Below are 18,918 nucleotides of genomic sequence, written 5' to 3' on the forward strand. Positions count from 1 at the left end.
TTCTAGCCTATATAAAGTCTGCTGTATATAGACGAGAATCCAGGAAAGCTGTGGAACGCCGGAACAGTTGCCAAACACTCTTTAAAATCGCGTCTCCTCTCCGGCCGCGCAGAGAATGGCCCGAGAGTTGCGAAGGTTAATTTTAGGATCATTCGCGTAAAAAGTCGATCAGTTCCCTGTGTTTTTGGGTGCGCGCAGAAAAGTTCGCTTCGCTCGCAAGGGCTGAAATCAAAGCGAGAGAGATAATACGAGTTATCACAATATACAGTGTACATACCTATACAACCTCTCTCTTTCTGCGTCGGTTCGGTATAGGTCGATTCCAAATTCGAGAGCCGCGAACTTGCGCTTGGCTTTGTTTTTTCCCGAAAATCATCAAGGACGCGAGTGTGAGAGCTGAACAACAGGAGCCATGAGCTCCAATAATTCCCAGCCGCTTTTCGCGTGCTCCAGGTGCTTCTCGAGGCATCCCTTCGAGGAATTGTCGCCCGGCCAGCAATTGTGCAAGGTTAGAAAATCAGCAAGTTTCACTTTCAGCCCCCCCCCTCGACGGCTTTAACCTATTTTCAAGGTTACAACAATTGCGAATCCGTATTTATTTCGTTTGCGCCTTTTGAGGCTCGCAGGGATAGCGAGATTATGGGAAAGGGATGGTTTAGCATTTATGTTGGATAAAAAGCAATCGTTTCACTAGACTTTGGCAATGATTTTTCCGTTTATTAGTTTGCAAAATTCGATGACTCTATAAATGTTACGTTACTGTCGATATACGTATGCGACGTGAGGAAGCCTGCTATTTTTGTACTGTTTGTCAAAAGATTCTTTAGTTTATGTAGTATATAAGACGAATGATTGTATAATTGTTTATCATAGTCGTTGATCTATTATGGACTTTGACGTTAAAGTTCATCGATACATTGTATGTCATATTCAATCATACCTTTCCTCAAAAAGTTAAATTATTTATACAGGAATGCAGAGGAACGTATCCCGTGGTCAAATGTACATACTGTAGGTCTGAATTTCAACAGACTGCGTAAGTATCCCTTAGAGTGCGAAAATACCAATTAGATAAGTATTGCAGTTTTGAAAATCATCGTGCTGTGCTCTCTTGCAGGAAAGGAAACACGAGTGCGATATGCAAAAAATGCGAACAAAACGTCAAAGCATATGGGAAGCCTTCGGCTTGCGAGTACTGCAATACCATAGCTGCGTTCATCGGAAGCAAGTGCCAGAGATGTACAAACTCGGAGAAACGCTATGGCCCACCTGTTACCTGCGAGCAGTGCAAGCAAAAATGTGCCTTTGACAGACATGACGAAGACAAAAAAGTAATAGTCAAAGTAGATTTCAATGTCGAATATTTCTGGAATACTAATTTTATATCACTGATTTTCAAGGTCGATGGCAAACTGTTGTGTTGGCTGTGCACGTTATCTTACAAGCGTGCACTTGCCAGAACAAAACAGTCCGAGTCCGATAGGAAAGCCCATTTGAAAATGGTTCAGCAGCAAGCTGCAAAGCATAAAGAACAAAAGTAAGAGATTCATTGCAATTGCTGGCTTCTACTGAGATAGCTTTACAAATTTCACTACGTCACTTTTGGTATATTATAGGCTGAAGGGTCACAATAAAAGGCCACATAGAGTAGACGTCACAAAGCTTCCACCACAACCCGAGTCAGGAGATAGCAATGGTCCTACACCAGTTAAGGCAGCCAGGATGGCTGGCGTGCACGATCCTCACGATCCTAATATTTCCGACCACGTAGTTGCTGTTACATCGCTGAAAGAAAAGATAGCTAATCTGCAAAAACAAATTTCCGTAAAAGACGGACAGCTTCTCGCTAAAGAAAAGCAGGTAGAGTATTTTTTCAATAAGGCGACTTAACGAAAGAAAAACTATCGTGTCTTTGACTGTACAGTTGAATTTTTTTGCTTCTCAGATAACGGAACTCAAGGCGAAAAATTTCACCTCCGAGTCGGAGCTGCGTAACAAAATGAAAACTTCAGAAAAGGAGTATGAAAATAAGATATCAAATATGCAGCACAAAATTTCGAATTTACTGAAAGAAGTGGCTTCTTTGTCAAAGAGTACAAAACGTGATAGATTGTCAATCACGAAGAGTGAAGCAGGGACCAACAGTGGAAGTGGAACTGACAGTCCTGTACCTTGATGAGGTAAATGAAGCATACGTTTAAAGTGAGCGCGAAAAATTGATCATAGTCTGTAAATTGTATCTCTTTGATTCTAGGGTGTTGGTCAGCTGCATCAACATTGCATACTCTATGTCCAGATACACTTGGCATAAGTGGTCATGAAATAGCAAATTGTTTCCAATCAGGAAAAGAAAAAAAAATGTATTATTTTTCTAATTACATTATACATATGAACTATCAATTGTACTGTAAGCTGCGCAAATCATTTCTCGCCCTCCTACCACGGGCGACAAATGAATTGCGACCCTAATTTTGCTAAATTAATTAGCATTTGTTTTTATGATTTTTTTCTTTTCTATGTGTACACTACGTTTCCGCAATCCAAAACTCTATATACAGTATAATATATAACGCTAGGCCGATATTCAATTCTTTTTGTATTTGTAAAGAAAATGTAAACTGTTATAATTCCATTAAGAAACCGATCAAGTCTTTCCACAAAGAAAATAAATTTTACGAAAATAGCAGTCGCTCCGAATGAAGCCGGAATTCAGATAGAAATTTAGAATGTCGATGTAGTGATGATTACTGACACGTGTTTGTAATTAAATGCGAGGAGCGACTGCTATGATATTTTATTATTTATAATTGTAAACGTCGACACACCAATACCATGGTGATTGTAGAAAAATTTGCAATAAAAGTATGAAAAAAAAAAATAATAAATAACGATTGACCGATCCCGTATACGTAAATCAATGCATAGGCACAGTCTTTTGAAACGATTGCTACAAGTCAGTGGGGTAGAAGGGCACATAAGTAAGACACAAGTGTAAATATCCAACAGCCATATATTTATTCTGTATTTTTAAGAAACAAATGCTAAATTGAGCATTACCTATTTCATAATTATAATGATAATAAATGCGTAACAATTTATTATTTACGAAGTATAAGGATAATTAACATTTAATTTATAGTCGTTTAAATACGAAACGTGCGCGTGCACGCGATGTACGGTACAGCGGTAGTTTGTTTGTTTGTTTTTTTATGAATGTTGTTGTTGTGTGGTTGTTCATTTTCTCAATTAGCTCTTATTGTTTTCATCATCGACTCGAGAGACAATAAAAACTAAATATTGCTTGTCCGTTGCCGAGGCTTGCTATACGTAATAATAGTCGTACAATAATTCGCTTCCTCGCATCTCAATGTTCACCCTCATCGTTTTCGATCGATGACTACTTTCAGTATAATATTATCGCATTATAATATCTTATTATTTACAATGAAAATCACCCGTCTCGCTCTTTCGTGCACTGCGTAACTTTTCTCTCTTTTCTCTCTCTCTCTCTCTCTCTCTCTCGATTATCTCCAAAATCCCCTTTCGATTACACTGGTTTTCTCGACACACGTCTCTGCGTATAGGCAAGGCCGGATTTATACATAGTGATAACCGCTCGTCGGAGTGTCGCGGAGGGCTTTGATGATTACTATTTCTGTTACTGTTCAGCAGTCTTTTGATCGATCGTATGTGATGTATTGCCGATGTTTTGTATAACGATACGAGACGTCCGTTCGCTCGACCCTCGAAGCGCAGTCTTTATTCATATCCGAGTATAATTTGCTTCGAGGGCAGGCGGACGGGGCGATTTTCAAAAATCAGTACTTGCTCGGCGTGTGGAGCAGCTTTGAAATTCGCCTGTGTGTGTGTGTGTGTGTGTATATGGAATGTGTAACTGTTATACCCTCGGCGACGCTCCGAACAATAATTAATCCGATTACAATGTACAAGCACCTATAGTACCGTTATCTGTGTCTTTTTGATTGTTCGCGTGTTCCACTCGTTATTATTATTTTTTTTTTTCTCATCGAATCGTTAATCGCTCGCGCACGCTAATTAAGTAAAATCTCTCCCTATTTATGCGAAAAAGAAGAACGGAAAGAGTCGTCTCTATTTTTATTATACTGCGTTATTACATCGTATTATAAATAGTTATATTGCTTGGAATGCAACTCTCGTCGTTACAGAATCTTCTCTCGTCCTTACTTTATTATTAATTATTATATATAATTATGCATAGTCTTTTTTGTCCCGCTTTTATATCTGGATGTGTGTGTTTGTATGTGTGTATTCTTTGAGAATATCGTTAGAGTTTACAAGAGTTTACGTCTCCTTTATATTCATGAGTAAATGAAAAAAGTCTCGATATAGTCGCTGTCGAAGAATATATCGTTATGTATACTTTCTTTTCCGAAACGATAATTATCTGTGTGTGTGTGTGTCTCTTATTATTTATATGAGAAGCTGTACGTGAGATAAAAAGTGTGCGTGTGTCTGTGTGTGTGTGTGTGTTCGATACAATCGATGTATAGAATCGTCCCCCAAAAGTCTCGTGTATAATGTATGCTATATATTATATTATGCACTTATGTAGCTTGAAATACTGCATCGAAGTTCGAGTATACAATATAGTGTATAAGATTCTCTCTCTCTCTCTCTCTCTCTCTTTCACTCTCACTCTCTCTCTCTCTCTCTCTTAAAAAAGAAATAACAAAAGTCTCGTTGCCGCGTCTCGTTACTCTCTGTTTCATCAGACCGTTTCTTCAGAAGAAAACTGAATATATTCTCTGAGTATTATAATTGTGTGTAAATCGAAAGGAAAATAAGAAGAAGATTTCTCTCGCTCTCGTATGTATAAATATATCGTCGTACAAACTGGAAAAGTATAATATCAAGTTCCTCTCGAAGTGTCAATCTGTGTGTGTGTGTGTGTGTATGCGTGCGCGCGTGTATGTGTGTGAGTATCGTGTCTCTTATACAAAAATATATACGCAACCGGTTCCGGCGAAAACAAAATCGCAGCCGCCCTGTATACTGTAACGAGCTGCACTCATCGTATCCTATATATCCTTTAAAAATCCTCTTCCACTAAAATCGCGTGTGTGGTGGTGGGCTACGTTCGAAACGACATCTCTCTCTCTCTCTCTCTCTCTCTCTCTCTCGAGGTATACGCAGCAGTCTCTCTGACACGTTTTATTTTATTTATTTATTAACTTCTTTTTTTTTTTAACGCTAATGGAAGTATACATATTTATATATTACACACGCGAATTTTTTATTTTTTAAACGACGTTTCGGAGCAAGGCTCGACCATTTTTCCTCTACGTGCGCGTGTAGAAGCCTCGACGATGAGTGTGTGCGTGTGTGTGTTTGATGAGATACGTATAATGTTTTTTTGATTGATATACATAATAATATGCGCAAGCGTTTGATTAGCTGCCGATGATTATGATTGTGTGGGTGTTATTGTGATGGGGATGAAACATCGCTCCGAAACGTGACGAAATAAAAAAATTGAAAATTCGATCGCCGAAACTTAATTTATAAACCTTATACGATAAGAATTTGTGCGAAGCACTCTCGTGTCTCCTTTTTATTTTTCTTGAAAAAGAAAGAACCCATTCACGCTCGTTTGCCAATTATAAACGATCAATTATACGTATACAGCGATTTTTTTTTCTTTTAATTGACTCGAATCCAGGTTGAAAGTAGTCCTTGCATATGAGTTATCGATCGTTGGATCACGTATATGTACGTTACGATACGCCAAGGATCTCGATTATTCGAAGGAAAATCAATCGACCGATTGTTTTTTGATAAAAAAAAAAAGAAAAGATTTTTAATAAAAAATATAACGAACAAAAAAAAAAAATACAGCTGCGCTCTTTTGACTAGCTTCGCCGCAAGGACTACCCTAACCGTTCGCTTCACCGCACATATACACACACACACACACATACACAATACGAACGCAGCCTACCCAGTTCTCTCTTATTTATTTTTTTCTTTTTCGTCAATTTTCTCGTCGTTTTTTCTATAATCTCCTCTCACTCGTTTATAAATTAGAGCATATTAAGTTATGCCTTGAGTTTATCGATTAATTAATAGTAATGTTAGTATTTACAGGTACAGGTCTCGCATAGTTGCAGTCGTGTCGTCACTGGTTTTTTTCCTTTGCAAAAAAAAAAAAAACAACAATCGCTCAATCGTCTCTACTCGTATAATACCCGGCGGACGCCGACAAATCCGCCTTCTCGTTCTCCTCCGCGTCTCTTCTCCTTTATTTCTCTCCTCCTTTTCTGAGGAGGAGCGACATTCCGCGCGAATTTCGCATGATACATATACATCAGTAGATATATATATATATAATAGGCGAGGTCGTTCTCGCATGTGTGTAAACGATGGTGTGTGCGTCGGAGATGTCGCTCCTCGTCGTCGGTTGTGCGAGTTGGCGGCTGTATATAGTGGCTCTAGTATCGTTACGCTGCGTTTGCGTTGAAAATCGTTCGTTTTGTTCTCTTTCAGTTCAGACTTGAGATTGGGCTGTTGATCGTGTTGTTACGTTAGGTATAGGAAGAAGTTGCGTTAATTTTAAAGGGGTCGATCGGCAAGAGGCGCAACCTAAGTACACTCGATTATGTGCGGCTGGGATGTCTCAATGACGCTCGGCCTGCCGACCGAGTTCTCGAGGTTGTGCAGAGAGGTTGGCATGTTTCCTGTAACAACGAAATCACGATCGTTATAGCAAACTTTTCGTCACTAGGTCGTAAGGTTGAGCCTGAAATAAAACATCGACACGACTTACCGACATTCATGTCGGGGGCGTACTCGTAGTAGGTTGGCGATCCAACGGCCGTCGCGAGGGCGAGTTCGTCCTCGATGTTGTTAGGTCGACAGCTGGTCGTCTTCCAGTGCGTCCTGAGTCCCGAGGCGCTGATGTACTTCTTGTCGCATACCTGACAGGTATAAGGTCGCTCGTTCGTGTGTAGCCGCTTGTGCAGCTTCAGGTGCACGAACTGAGTGAACTTGGCGGTGCACAGGTCGCAGGCGTAGGGCTTCTGACCCGAGTGTAACCGCAGGTGCGTCTTCAGGTTTGAGGTCGAGCTGAACCTCTTCTTGCAGATGTCGCACTGGTGAGGTTTCTCGCCTGTTTTCGGGAGAAAAATTCAACGTTACTCTACGATAACAGACATTTTTCGTCAAACGATCGATCGATCGATCGATCGGACTTACCCGTGTGAACGAGGTGGTGCTTCTGGAGGTGAGCCAGCTGGGTGAAGCTCTTGGTGCAGACGTTGCACTTGAAGGGCCTCTCGCCCGAGTGCGTCCTCAGGTGGACCTTGAGGTTCGACAGCTGGCCGAAGGTCTTCCAGCAGACGTTGCACTGGTAGTGCATCTTGCCGTCCTTCTTCTTCAGCGGGTACGGGAGCGACCTGTATCCCCTCGAACTTGCTTGAGAGTTGGGGCTGAGGGATCCGCTTTGCGAGCAGGCGTGTTCGTCGGGCGACATGGAGCCGACCGGCGAGTACCGATGCTGCGGGTGTCCACCACCGCCCAGGTGTAGGTTGTGCGTTCCGGTGATCAGTTCCCTATTGCCGTCCACCAGCTGCAGCGTCGACGAGCTGCTGGGCATCTGGTTACTGCTGCTGGCTTCCACTCGACTGCTGCCTCGTTCGGCCTGGTTGCTGTAGAGTATAGCCTCGGGTGGCGGCGGCGAGTAACCGGAACAGTTGATGGACAACGGCGACACGACGCTGTGCTGCTGTTGGGGTTGCTGATGGCTGTAGAGGTTAGCGTAGGGGTAGGGCGAGTGGATGGGCGAGAGCTGCTGCTGCTGCTGGCCCAGGTACTCGCTGCTGCCGGAGTAGAGGATCGTGCTGGTGGGCTGGGCCGCGCTGGAGCTGGAAGGTAGCCTCGAGGGCGACGGGCTCTTGGTCTTCCGCTTGTTGACGTTGATGGTGCTGTTGTTGTTGTTGTTGTTGTTGTTGTTGTTGTTGTTGGTACTGCTCGTGGGCGAGGCGCAGGTGCTCGAGTGCAGACCCGGACTGCAGGCCTGTTGCGGCTGCTGCATCTGAGGAACTGCACCGCCACCACCGCCACTGCTGCTCGTCGGTAGGAGGAGTGTGCTGGAGGTGGCGTGACAGCTGCTCGGCGAGTCTAGACTCGTACTACTGCTCGCCGGTTCCGTCTGCATGGGCAGATTCGAGCTGGAGTCGGGACTGCAGGGCAGGATGTTGCTGTAGCGGTGGGACTTTTTGTACGAGTAGGCCATCTCCGTGGGGCTAGACGGCGACGGCGTCACCGAGTCGGCGACGGGATGCTGCTGCTGGGAGTTGTTGTTGTTGTTGTTGTTGTTGTTGTTGTTGTTGTTGTTGCTGTCTGTGTTGCGCAGCAGGATGTTCTCCAGGATGGAGGAGCTCGGGTTGCTGACCACCCCGTAGGGCCTGGGACTGTGACTGCCGAGAGCCTTGGCCTCGGACTCGTAGTAAGGTTTAGCGCTAGGTTTCTCCGGGCCGAGCATCTCCTCGGGCGTCGGCGTCGGCGTAGGCGTCGTCGTCGTCGTCGTCGTCGTCGTCGTTGCCGAGGAGGTGAGCAGCAGCACCGTCTTCTGGGGCTCGGGCGTGAGGGGCCGACTCTCGATCTCCGGCTCCGTGGTCTTGTACGTCCTGAGCATCTTGATCTTGACCTTGCGGTAGTCGTTGCGAGCCAAGGCGCTCTCGTGCTTGAGGACGGGCGTGGGGGGCGGTAGCTGGGCTCCGAGCTTCGAGTTCTTGTTGGAGAAGTCGAGGACGTAGTTGCTCTCGGAATCGGACTCGCTGCTCTCCTCCGGAGGGGTGAGGATCTCGTCGTGGTAGCCGTTCGAGTGGTAGCCCTCGTCCGACCTGACCGACGCGTCGGTCGGGGTCAGCTGGGAACGCCTCTCGTATATCACAGACTCCTTCGTGACCACCTCGATCGCCGGGGGGATGTCGACCACTGGAAGCGCTGGTGCCGACTGCTGCACCTGTTGCCCTGCGTTTCGAGAAGCGTTCGTTCGTTAGGTATCGTTAGGTATCGTTAGGTATAAATAGGTTTGCGTCAGGTTTAGAGAGAAGCAATTGTTGTAACCTTGAATGCAATGCACGTAAGATAGCGATCGGCACTAATCATCTACTTTTTTTTTTTATTTCAGAAATCGGACTTACGGATCTTCTGAAGCATCTGCTCGCCCGTGACCGGATGGTTTAGCCTCTCGGCGAACTCCCGGCAGTACCAGACCAGCAGCTCCTGATTCGCGTCGATCTCCTTGACGGTGTAAAAATAAATGTTCATCTGCAGGAGAAAGAAAGAGAACACACGAGTTATTTTTCCGTTCCACGAGAAGGTTTTCACTCTACCATCCTCTGCCTTACCTCATACTGGCAAGCGATCAGGTTCTGCGACTCGGAGGAGTAAGCCGGGTTGACGTAGCGCATCCAGTTGGCCTTCTGCACGTCGAAGCCATCGATGTAGTAGAAGAGTTCGTTGTCCTTGCCGTAAACCTGGACGAATCTCGGCGTCAGAACGACATTCCCGGCTCTCGGTCGCGGAAGAGGATAGCGAATGAAAAAGCAACTCACCCTCCAGAAGTACTTCCTGTCGGTGTCGGGCGGCACCGAGTCCTTCGTGTAGATCTGCCCGACGAAAGGTCCGAACCTCGTGCCTTTGGGTATGCGGTCGGTGCTCCAGACGCCGAACGCGGTGTTGAGCGAGGGCTTGAGCACGAGGTTCCTCGGTAACGAGGCCTCCGCTCGGTTAGGCTCGTTCGGCGCGGTCGGCGTATCCGGCGCTATGTAGTTGACCTTCTGCTGGAACTCCTCCTCCCTCAGCGTCGTGTAGTCCCAGTCGCCGGTCTTCATGTTTCACTGCAATCAGACCAAGTCGGACATCCTCTTTAATGCACGCGTACATTATCCTGACCCACGACAATATTGCGCGGCGCCGTCGAGGGGACGCCCAAACTGATGGCGAAAGCTGCACCGCGCGCACCGAGGGTTCATCGCACTCCCCGCGCGAGCGTAGAGATCCGGATCAAGGGGTGGAAAAATGGAAAGTAGAGGTGGCAGCAGTAGCTATAGGCCAATCGGTACAAGCGAGCGGGGCTCTGTACAGTGAGAGTAAAAGCGGGGGAGGGAGTGCACCGCTGCACACGCGAAAGTGAAACCCGTCCGTGCATTGATCGACTACTATGCAGGGGCGGCGGTGGTACGCGTGCCCGAGGGAGAGGGCTGCGATGTATAAGCGATCTGGTCCATCCGTTCTCTCAAAAGTCGCGATGTTGATGTGCACTTTCTTGTTTTTTTTTTTTTTTTTTTCAGTGCGTTTATAACGATCGAGAGAAGTAAACCCGACTGCGACACTTTGTTTACACTTTCCTCACCTTTGTCTGTCTATCTGCCCCCCTCTCTCTCTCTCTCTCTAGTTGATAACGAAAACTCAATCGCTCTCTCGGTAAAATTACGTAATCCTGTGGTTCTTCAGCGACACTGGTACACGCGTCGACATCTCGATGACGCTTCCGGCTAGCTCTGGCAGTAGAACCGGGTAGGACAACGAGCCGCCGGTCATCTCCCTCCTCCTCAGCATCCCGGGGACATGGCCCTCGTCGCGGCACAGGCTCTCGATAGATATATATATCCCGAAAAACAAAGCCGATCCCGTAGAATCACACACACACACACACACAGAGAAAGAGAGAGACGGTAGAAGAGAAGTCAGCTCGTTGAGTATCAGTAGAAAAAGGAGCGTCCGGTCCGGCGGATGGCACACTGATGATGGAGAGTCGGGGAGCTAAGGCAGACCTGACCTAGCTCAACGTTCTCGAGAGCGGTGCCGCGCGCCTGCGCGTACCTTCTCTCTCTCTCTTTCGCGCACTGCACCGCTGGCTGCGCTTTCGATCGACCCGCTATACCCTCTCTCGCTCTCGTTTTCCGTGCCGCCGTCGCATCCCCTCTCTAGAGGCTCTGTCTGTCCGACCGATTATCCTGTCGTATGCGAAAAAAAAAAAAACAAAAAAAAAAAAACATCGGTCGCGTCGGACTCGACTCGGTTCGTACTACTTGTCCCTCGTCGGAAAACGCGCGCGATCGGCCACCTCGATTTCACAAAGTCACGGCCGACGAGGACACTGTCTGTGTGTGTGAGAGAGAATGCGCTGCTGGAAGGAGAAACACACGCTCGCGGAAAAGGGAAAGAGAAAGAGAGAGAGAGAGAGAGAGAGAGAGGTTCTCCGTTAGAGAAGAATTTCCGCGAGCGCGAATCGCCGCGCGCGACTACTAACCCAGATACGCGCGGCCCGGGGTCGTTGATCTCTCTCTCGTGTATGTGTGTGTATGCCCCTTCCTATAGTGTAGCCGAGGAAGAAAGAACGCAAGTATGGGAGATCTCCGATGCGCGCACCGGTTTTTCTTATGGCGCGTGGAGGAAAAGAGCGCTCGGGGTCGGTGAACTCCGAGAGTCCCTGCTGGTCCCTCCCCCCCCTCCCCGATATATTTTGGTTTCGTTCGGCTGAAATTAAGAGTGAGAGGTTCCTTTTTTTTCGGGAGGGGGGGGGGAAACGCCAGAGTCACGGATAGCTCTTGTTTTCGTCGGTAGCATCGTTAAGGGCTTTTCAGTTATTTTCATTCGAAAATTTTCACCGAGTCCCACTTTTCGAAACTTCGCGAGCGCACACATCGGCCTGCAGAAGCTTCGAGGTCGCGTCCTTTCTCTCCGCGCAGTAATCCGTCATAGAGCGCGCAGCTGCCCCCGTTTTTCGCGAACTAACGGCGCGTCGTATAATGCATTTCTAGCGCGCGCCTCGAGGAAAAGTCGCGAAGTTATAGGATAGGGGAGGGGGGGGGGAGGCAGTTCGAATGCAAGTGAATCGAGCTGCGAGGACCGCTCTTCGAAGAGGAAAAAGAAGAAAGCCACGAGAGAGAGAGAGAGAGAGAGAAAGATCGAAAGAAGGTCTCCGGCGGTCATTGTCCCACTTGCTGGTATACCCGACGACTTCTTCTCTTCTTCGCACTTTGCGCGAAACTATCGAGGTTATTGCCACGCGTGTGTAACCTCGAGCTTTCGCTGTGTGTAACGCACACGCTGCGAATATCCGATACGCGGAACGAAGGTGCGACGGGTTCGTTGAACTTTGCGAGATGATCGCTTCGTTTTTTTTTTTTTTTTTTACGTGATTTTTGCAAAGCAGATGACGTAACGAGGACATTAGCATCGGATTCTACATTCAAATTCAAACGGCTATAAATACACCTTTTGGATCCGAACTATTAAGTCATCGCGCACGACTATATTATATGCTCTCAAGGGCGGAGAGAACACGTTTCGCACAGGTGCGACGACCCGAAATATCAGCCTTGAGGCCGATGAACCCGCGCGTGCAAAAAAGGAACGAGTCTAGCCGATCTCGCGCGTGTGTGACCCGATTTTTTACCCGTCATCCGGCTATCGGTCTCTCTCGCGCGCTACGCAACAACGAAAGTACATCTCCAAGAGAGGTACATCATCCTCTCGGGGTCAGCGACCCCGACGCGCTGCATAACCCATTTTGTAACGGCACACGCTTATCCTCGTTGTTCCCGGGATGCGAGAAAATCGGGTAAGTGGGTGAAGTTCGCGTATAAGCTTCAAAAGAAGATATTGCAATAAATACGAAGAAAATCGCGTAATTAGGCAAAGTTCAGGTATGAGCTTCAAATGAAGATATTGCAATAAATACGAAGAAAATCGCGTAAGTAGGTGAAGTCCACGTGTGTAAGCTTCAAAAGAAGACATTGCGAAAGAGATGAAATAACCCGCGGAAAAGATATCGCTTCCGCGTTCGAGCCGCGCTACTCTTACTTCAGCGCCGCCGACATAGACCTCCCAATGTCAATGCCAGCGAGTCAGCCTTTCACCTTATATAATGCGCGGGTAGCGTTGAACTCGGTCGTCCTGCTTACCGCGCGACTATTTTTTTTCTTTTTTTTTTTTTGCTCTCATGATCATTGCGTTTTTTCCCTGGTTAGCTGATTTAAAAAAGTGTAAAAATCGAGCCTAAGAAGGACACACATAAGCGAAGCTTCTCTCAGGCTCGGGTATGTAGACGCGAAGAGAAGGGAAGGGAATCTCCGACTATACGCGGCCGTGACTTTAGCGCTGCAGTGAGAGGCCGCCGGCCCGTCAATGTAGAACGGTCATTGACTCCTCTCTCTCTCTCTCTCTTCACATTGTCGATTCGCCATTTCTTCTTCGCTTCCTTATTACCTTCTTCTTCTCTTCTTCATCGCTATCCGCGGCGAAACTGAAACTGCTTTCGTTCTCGCATTAAGCTCCTTCGAAAAGCCCATCGTTCGCTCGACAGAACTTGACAGAACTGGAGGTGCAACGACCGCTCCAATAAATCGGCTCCCTCTCCCGCAGCGCGTATGTAAGCGGCGAGTGCCGCGATACCGTTATGTCACATTTGTAGACACACCTGCGCTCGCTCGGTTCTCTCGAAATTTCAATGCTTCGTTTTAGTGAACGACAACTTATCGTTTCAAGGGGGTTGGATGTACAGCCGCGTCGGAGAGATGAATGAAGCGCGAAGGTCCAGAGCACAGAGAGAGAGAGAGAGAGAGACCGGAAACTCGGGACAGCGCTCGCGCTAATATAACGGCATTTTTCGTTCCTCCTGCGTTTGGAAAGAGACGCGTGAGTCCTATGAAGCTATCGCAGCGTCGATACTTTTCTGTATAGAAAGGGGGGGGGGGATGTATAGGCACAAAGGGTATATCGCGTACTCGCGGCAACGGATAAGCACCGTTATTGTCACGTTAGTGCGCAAGCGGGTGCTTAACGGTGTTACGAAAAAAAAATCTCTTTATCCTCGGCGATAAGCGCTCGAGAGCGGTATACGATATACGCTGCCAAGGTCAACGTCCTTTTTCGACCTTACGCTCGCGCTGGCGCTCCTCTCTCTCTCTCTCTTCTGCGCTCGAGTTCATCCTCTCGGCGTTACGTCAGTCCTCGCGAGCGCGCGCGGAAATCAAGGCCAGGGAAAAGTCGAGAAGTTCCAAGGGGAAACCCGAGCAAAGTGGAGCGCGTAAACAATGTGACGGTTGTTTTTTTTGGGAGGGGGGGGGAAGATACTGCTATAGCACTTTTTACGTACGACGTATCATCGTTTATTTGGAGATGTCGCTCACCTTGCCGGTATCGCTTCCGCGTGGTGTGGTTTTCCGGTGTGGCACCCAGGTTGCTCTTTAGTTTCCTTATCTAGTGGAAGCGCAGGTGCTCCATTATCGCAGCCCAAGCGGCTGCTCTCTCTCTCTCTCTCTCACACACACGCGCACAATCGACGTACGTAAAGATGCGAAGAACGAGTAGAGATAGAGACAGAGCGTGCCTGGAGGTCAATAACACACTCGATGGATTTATCCGCACACTCGTAGAAGATGATCTCCGTGTAGTGTAGTACCGTCTTCTCTCCGTATCACACACTCGCGACACACGAGGGCAACGTTGAATAGATAAAGTCGAAAGCTGAAGAAAAGAAGAAGTGAAGAGTCAAGTAGAATCGTCCGTTAGTGTCAGAGCAGCGAGGAGTCACTCTCCTTCTCGGCTCGTGTTTTCGTGGGGACCGCGTGCTTCGTACTGAGGCCCCGAGTATAGAGGTAAAGCCGAGAGAAGCATCGGCAGCGCCGCTCAGGTAGAGGCGCAGGCAGTAGTAGAGAGAGAGAGAGAGAGCAATGGCCACACGCTCCTTCGTGCTCCTCCGCTTCCCTTCGTTCGTCGCGCTTCGTCGTTCTCTCGCACACACCGATGTGCATATACCCGTGTGTATACACGCACACAAGGAAGGGAAGGAGAGCGAGAGGCCGGCGCAGTTCAACATTCCCCAGCAGGAGTACGCAACGGGACTTTTCTCTCGCGAGCTGCTGCTGCTGCTGCTGGTTACTGACCTCCGAAAATGCCCGCATACGAGTTTAGAGGATAGCGCTGAAGATGTGCTGAAGATATGCTGAAGATACGATGAAGAAGGGATTGTTAGAGACCCTCGATTTAGCTCTCTTTCGGTTTCTCTCTTCGCAGACCGAGACACGAGTTCGCTGCTCGTTCGTTGCTCTTTCCTCCTCTTCTTCTTCTTCTTCTTCTTCTTCTTCTTCTTCTTCTTCGGCGTCGTCGTCGCTCTCCTGCCGCGTATGGGTGATTGGCCGCTCTTCTCTTTCCGTTTTCCTTTCCCTTTCTCTCTCTTTCTCTCTTCTACGTTTTCTGATTTTCTCCCCGCGTTCTCTCTTTCTCTCGAGGCTTCGATTTTGGATAGTATACATCGTTGTTTTGACTAAAAGAAAGCGGCGGATGAGGAAAGACTCCTAACGTATTTTCCTTAGATGTGGCCTAAGGACGCATCGTAAGTGAAATCGGTTAGTCCAACCGTACCGATCGTCGCGATACGTTTCGGTAAACAAGCTACAACATCGACAACAACGCTCTCACCCTGGCATTGACCCTCCTGCGAATCTCCATCGTTGCGTCAACAGCGCTCAAACTTTACTCCCACACGACCCATATGTAACATCGCACACTCGCCGTTTGCCTATAGGCAGCGCATATAATGCAACAATCTCAGCGAAATGGATTTAAGGTCACACACACGCACACACATGCACGCGCGCGCGCTCATGCACGAAAGCGGGTCAGCGATAGAGCTGCTGCTGCTCGTGAGCGGCAAAAACTCGCTGGAGCCTAATTCGCGCGAGCGAGACTGCGAGCTATGTGTAAGTGTGCGAGTATTGTTGGTATTGAAAGTTAGCGGCTGACCGGTGCGTCCCAGTAGTACGAATCGGTGATTCTTCTGGAATAAACCCGATCCTTTAACGCACGTGAAAATTTGGATCCGCCGATCACGTGAACTCGAAAGATCGCGAGCGGTGATAATACGCGTGTGGCGAACGCTCGGCGCTTATGCGGGCGTTGAAGTCTCCGAGGCGCCGCATCGATTCCCTATATACTCGCATAAGAGCAAACGGGTGTTGGAAGTTGAAATTTTTAAATTGAGGTAACACCTATACCAGACCAACTTTTTTTGTTTTCGTTCTTTGGGCCGTCCGGAGCGAGAAAATGCGCGAGTGCATAGCCGATCGTTTGCCATACTTTTTTGCGGGGCACTGGAAATTCTCTTATTTAACACATTTAAGTATTAGAAAAAAGAATTAATTTTAGTGCTGGTGGGTTAATAATGATTGTTATTTTTCTTATCTTTAAAATCCTTACAACTTTTGATCAGGACATTTTTATTTTACGATCAGCTGTATACGTGACAACGAAAATGGCCATAATTGATAGGCATAGTATACCCTTTAAATGTTAGTCCAAATTTTTAAAACGAAAGTAGAAGAAAGGGGCTATACAATTTGAGATCACAAGTTATAAAAATTTTTAAAAAAAGTGAAAAGTCACCGATTTTCGTAAAACATCTTACTCTTCGTGATTTTTTAAAGATCTCGTCTGATACTTCCATCCTAGTCGCGCACATTTTTGGATTTCGCCTTCAGACACCAAGTGGATAAAGTTGAAGCATGGCTAATTTTCGTTAATTTTCCCCAATGTTAAATTGCCATAAGAGAATTTCAAGCGATTTTCTCACTTCGGACGGCCCAAAGAAGCATAAAAAGTTGGTCTTGTAGGTATGCCCTCAATTTGAAAATTTCAACTTCCAACACCCGAGTTGTTTCCACTCGCTCGTGGATTTGCTCGAAAAGCGCGATTTTTTCCCGTTACATCACATTTTCACTATTCGCTTTTACTCTCGTTAAACTAACGATCTCTCCATAGCCCGAGCAGCCGAAAACACGTTCTAAAATCTATTTCCAAAGCTCTCTATACACTCGCCCCACACGCATACAGTATATACAGGCCCGCATAACTTTGGAACGGCTCCTATACAAGCTGTTCCGAGAACTTTGACACTCAGCGGTCAACGCACTCGGCTGAAATTTCACACACACACACGCGCAGCATCATCGTCCTCTCCTCGGCTATTAGCGAATAGGTCCGGCGGACCTTTTTTGCGCTCGCTGTTTCTTCTGCGGGAATATAAAAGTCGCTTTTTTTCCGCCTATTCTACACGGCTGCGGGCAGATGTTATCTCTAGGCGCGCAAGAAAGAGCATCGGTGAGAGGAAGAGGGAGAAACATCATTAGAGGAGAGCCGCGGAGTCCGTGAAGCGCGTATTATGAGAAAAGCACCCGGAACCAGCGAGGCTGTAAGCGCGTCTGTGCGATATTATAAAGGGGGGGGGGGGCTAATAATTAGGGATAGGCGAGGTGTAAGAGCTTGTGCGGAGTACTCTGTAAATCCTGAATATAGTGGAGTTTATCATTATTTAATAGTGAATATAGTGATTGTATTGTAACTTTTTTTTTTTTAAATATTCTAAATCTCTTAGAGTGAAAAATCACTCTAAGCTTTCCGTCAAAAATCGAGTCACTCGGCTTCGAATAATTTCTAACTTTTGAAAAGAGTGATATCTTCACTCTTTGCCATGGGTAGGGTGATTTTAGATTTGCAGGTTATGGTTGAGGTTAGGTATTGCAATTACATTCGAGATGATAAAAAATGTCGGGGTCTATAGAGCATCACACGCATCTAAAGTTTCCTAAAAACACAAAGTATTTGTTATTATTGTTAATGTCCTAACCTAACGTATACACATATGTGTACGTACATACGAATCGTAAATATACATTTTCATCTCACCTCAGGCAACTTTGATATCATTGTCGACGTCCTATATTGTTAAAAATACCGCAACAAACACCTTTGCACATTTTCTAACGAAGCACGTGTTTACGAAGAGAGGACTCCTCGTCAAGTGACTTAATCTTTAAAGGGTGATCGAACAAAGACAATAGAAATCACTCTACAACGACTAACCTATAGATAGGGACTTTACAGTTTTCACTCGAAGGCTTTTAGAGTGAAAAAAATCACTCGAACAGATTTAGAGAGATAGTGATAACATACAGTTCACTTATATTATGACCGGCCTTTTACTATTTCAAAAAGTTACTATTCTGGTAGAAACGTTAACGGTTAATAAGCCAAGTTTTGGTTAACAATTTAAATAGATTTAAGAGTTTGAACATTATAAATGCATAGATATATGCTAAAGATGAAACAGAAAACCCAATGTTTAACTTAAAAATAACACCGCGTTGGTATAATAGACGCGCAGCTTTGCTTTATTTTTTTACATTCAAATTTGATAATAATGCTCAGCTAAACTTTCTACCAGGGGAGTGAGGGAATTGAAAAAAGTGCATACGCTAACGATACGATATGCAGCTGGTTCGAGATTAATTATCGAGTTTCGGATCGTTTCCGAAAAACCTCGCACCCACGCATCGCAATCCCAACGCTGCGGCAACGCTTACACGCTTTTACATAATAATCGACCTCCACACCTATCCACACACACACACATACATCATAGACTCTCTCTGGCGCGGGGGCAGAGCTATAGAACACTTCGCGCGCGATAGAAATGTCCCGAGCGTTAACCGGAACGGAACGAAGTGCGCCGCTGGTTACTGACCTCTCGAAGCACTCTCTTACGCTTGCACTACTTACAACTAACTACTCGCTCGCTCGCTCGCTTGCGAGCGACAGAGAAATCCGCTCGAACGATTCTCCTTTACCTTCACCTTGCGCTGCTGCAATGCCGGGAGAGCTGACTCTCTCGCTCGGCAACTGCATAATACAGGAAATATACACCTAAGTGCAATGCCCTTTGCGCTGCTGCGAAACTTGATGTAGTTTGCGTGTCAAAAAATTCAATTCTATCGCGCTTACGTCCGCGGGCGGCAACGGCACACATTTTCCCAGTTCCTTATCTCTATATCTCAGGCGCGCGGCAAAAAAAAAAAAAATAAATAAATA

At 46.5% G+C, this 18,918-nt stretch overlaps 2 protein-coding genes across 4 annotated transcripts; one reads left to right on the forward strand and one right to left on the reverse strand.

The window, feature by feature from the left end:
- The first annotated feature begins 14 nt into the window (after positions 1–14).
- Positions 15–2,878, forward strand: LOC100678105 (protein FAM76A). The gene is made up of 7 exons (XM_031930683.2): positions 15–508; positions 972–1,036; positions 1,118–1,331; positions 1,401–1,537; positions 1,617–1,860; positions 1,946–2,180; positions 2,255–2,878. The coding sequence occupies exons 1-6, from the start codon at positions 413–415 to the stop codon at positions 2,174–2,176; spliced, it is 987 nt and encodes a 328-aa protein (XP_031786543.1). The 5' UTR covers positions 15–412; the 3' UTR covers positions 2,177–2,180; positions 2,255–2,878.
- Positions 2,879–2,992: 114 nt separating this feature from the next.
- LOC100123469 (PR domain zinc finger protein 1) lies at positions 2,993–14,643 on the reverse strand. 3 transcript variants are annotated; one of them, XM_031930671.1, is made up of 7 exons: positions 14,184–14,643; positions 9,600–9,884; positions 9,393–9,521; positions 9,186–9,312; positions 7,234–9,012; positions 6,806–7,147; positions 2,993–6,716 (listed from the first exon to the last, which is right to left on the reverse strand). In XM_031930671.1, exons 2-7 carry the CDS (start codon positions 9,876–9,878, stop codon positions 6,622–6,624), a joined length of 2,751 nt encoding a protein of 916 aa, XP_031786531.1. In that variant the 5' UTR covers positions 9,879–9,884; positions 14,184–14,643; the 3' UTR covers positions 2,993–6,621. The 3 variants fall into 3 exon arrangements, with proteins under 3 accessions (XP_031786531.1, XP_016845282.1, XP_008214878.1); XM_016989793.2 differs by lacking the exon at positions 14,184–14,643 and adding an exon at positions 10,400–10,826; XM_008216656.4 differs by lacking the exon at positions 14,184–14,643 and having other exon boundaries at positions 9,600–10,826.
- Between the last annotated feature and the right edge of the window lie 4,275 nt (positions 14,644–18,918).

The sequence above is a fragment of the Nasonia vitripennis genome, chromosome 4 (genome assembly GCF_009193385.2).
Source record: "Nasonia vitripennis strain AsymCx chromosome 4, Nvit_psr_1.1, whole genome shotgun sequence".
Classification (NCBI taxonomy): Eukaryota; Metazoa; Arthropoda; class Insecta; order Hymenoptera; family Pteromalidae; genus Nasonia; species Nasonia vitripennis.

Coding starts and splice junctions, on each gene's coding strand:
- LOC100678105 (XM_031930683.2), top strand. CDS start 413: ATGAGCTCCAATAATTCCCAGCCGCTTTTCGCGTGCTCCAGGTGCTTC. Junction 509..971: donor CCGGCCAGCAATTGTGCAAG/GTTAGAAAATCA, acceptor TTATTTATACAG/GAATGCAGAGGAACGTATCC. Junction 1,332..1,400: donor GACATGACGAAGACAAAAAA/GTAATAGTCAAA, acceptor CTGATTTTCAAG/GTCGATGGCAAACTGTTGTG.
- LOC100123469 (XM_031930671.1), bottom strand. CDS start 9,878: ATGAAGACCGGCGACTGGGACTACACGACGCTGAGGGAGGAGGAGTTC. Junction 7,148..7,233: donor GCACCACCTCGTTCACACGG/GTAAGTCCGATC, acceptor TCCCGAAAACAG/GCGAGAAACCTCACCAGTGC. Junction 6,717..6,805: donor CGCCCCCGACATGAATGTCG/GTAAGTCGTGTC, acceptor TCGTTGTTACAG/GAAACATGCCAACCTCTCTG.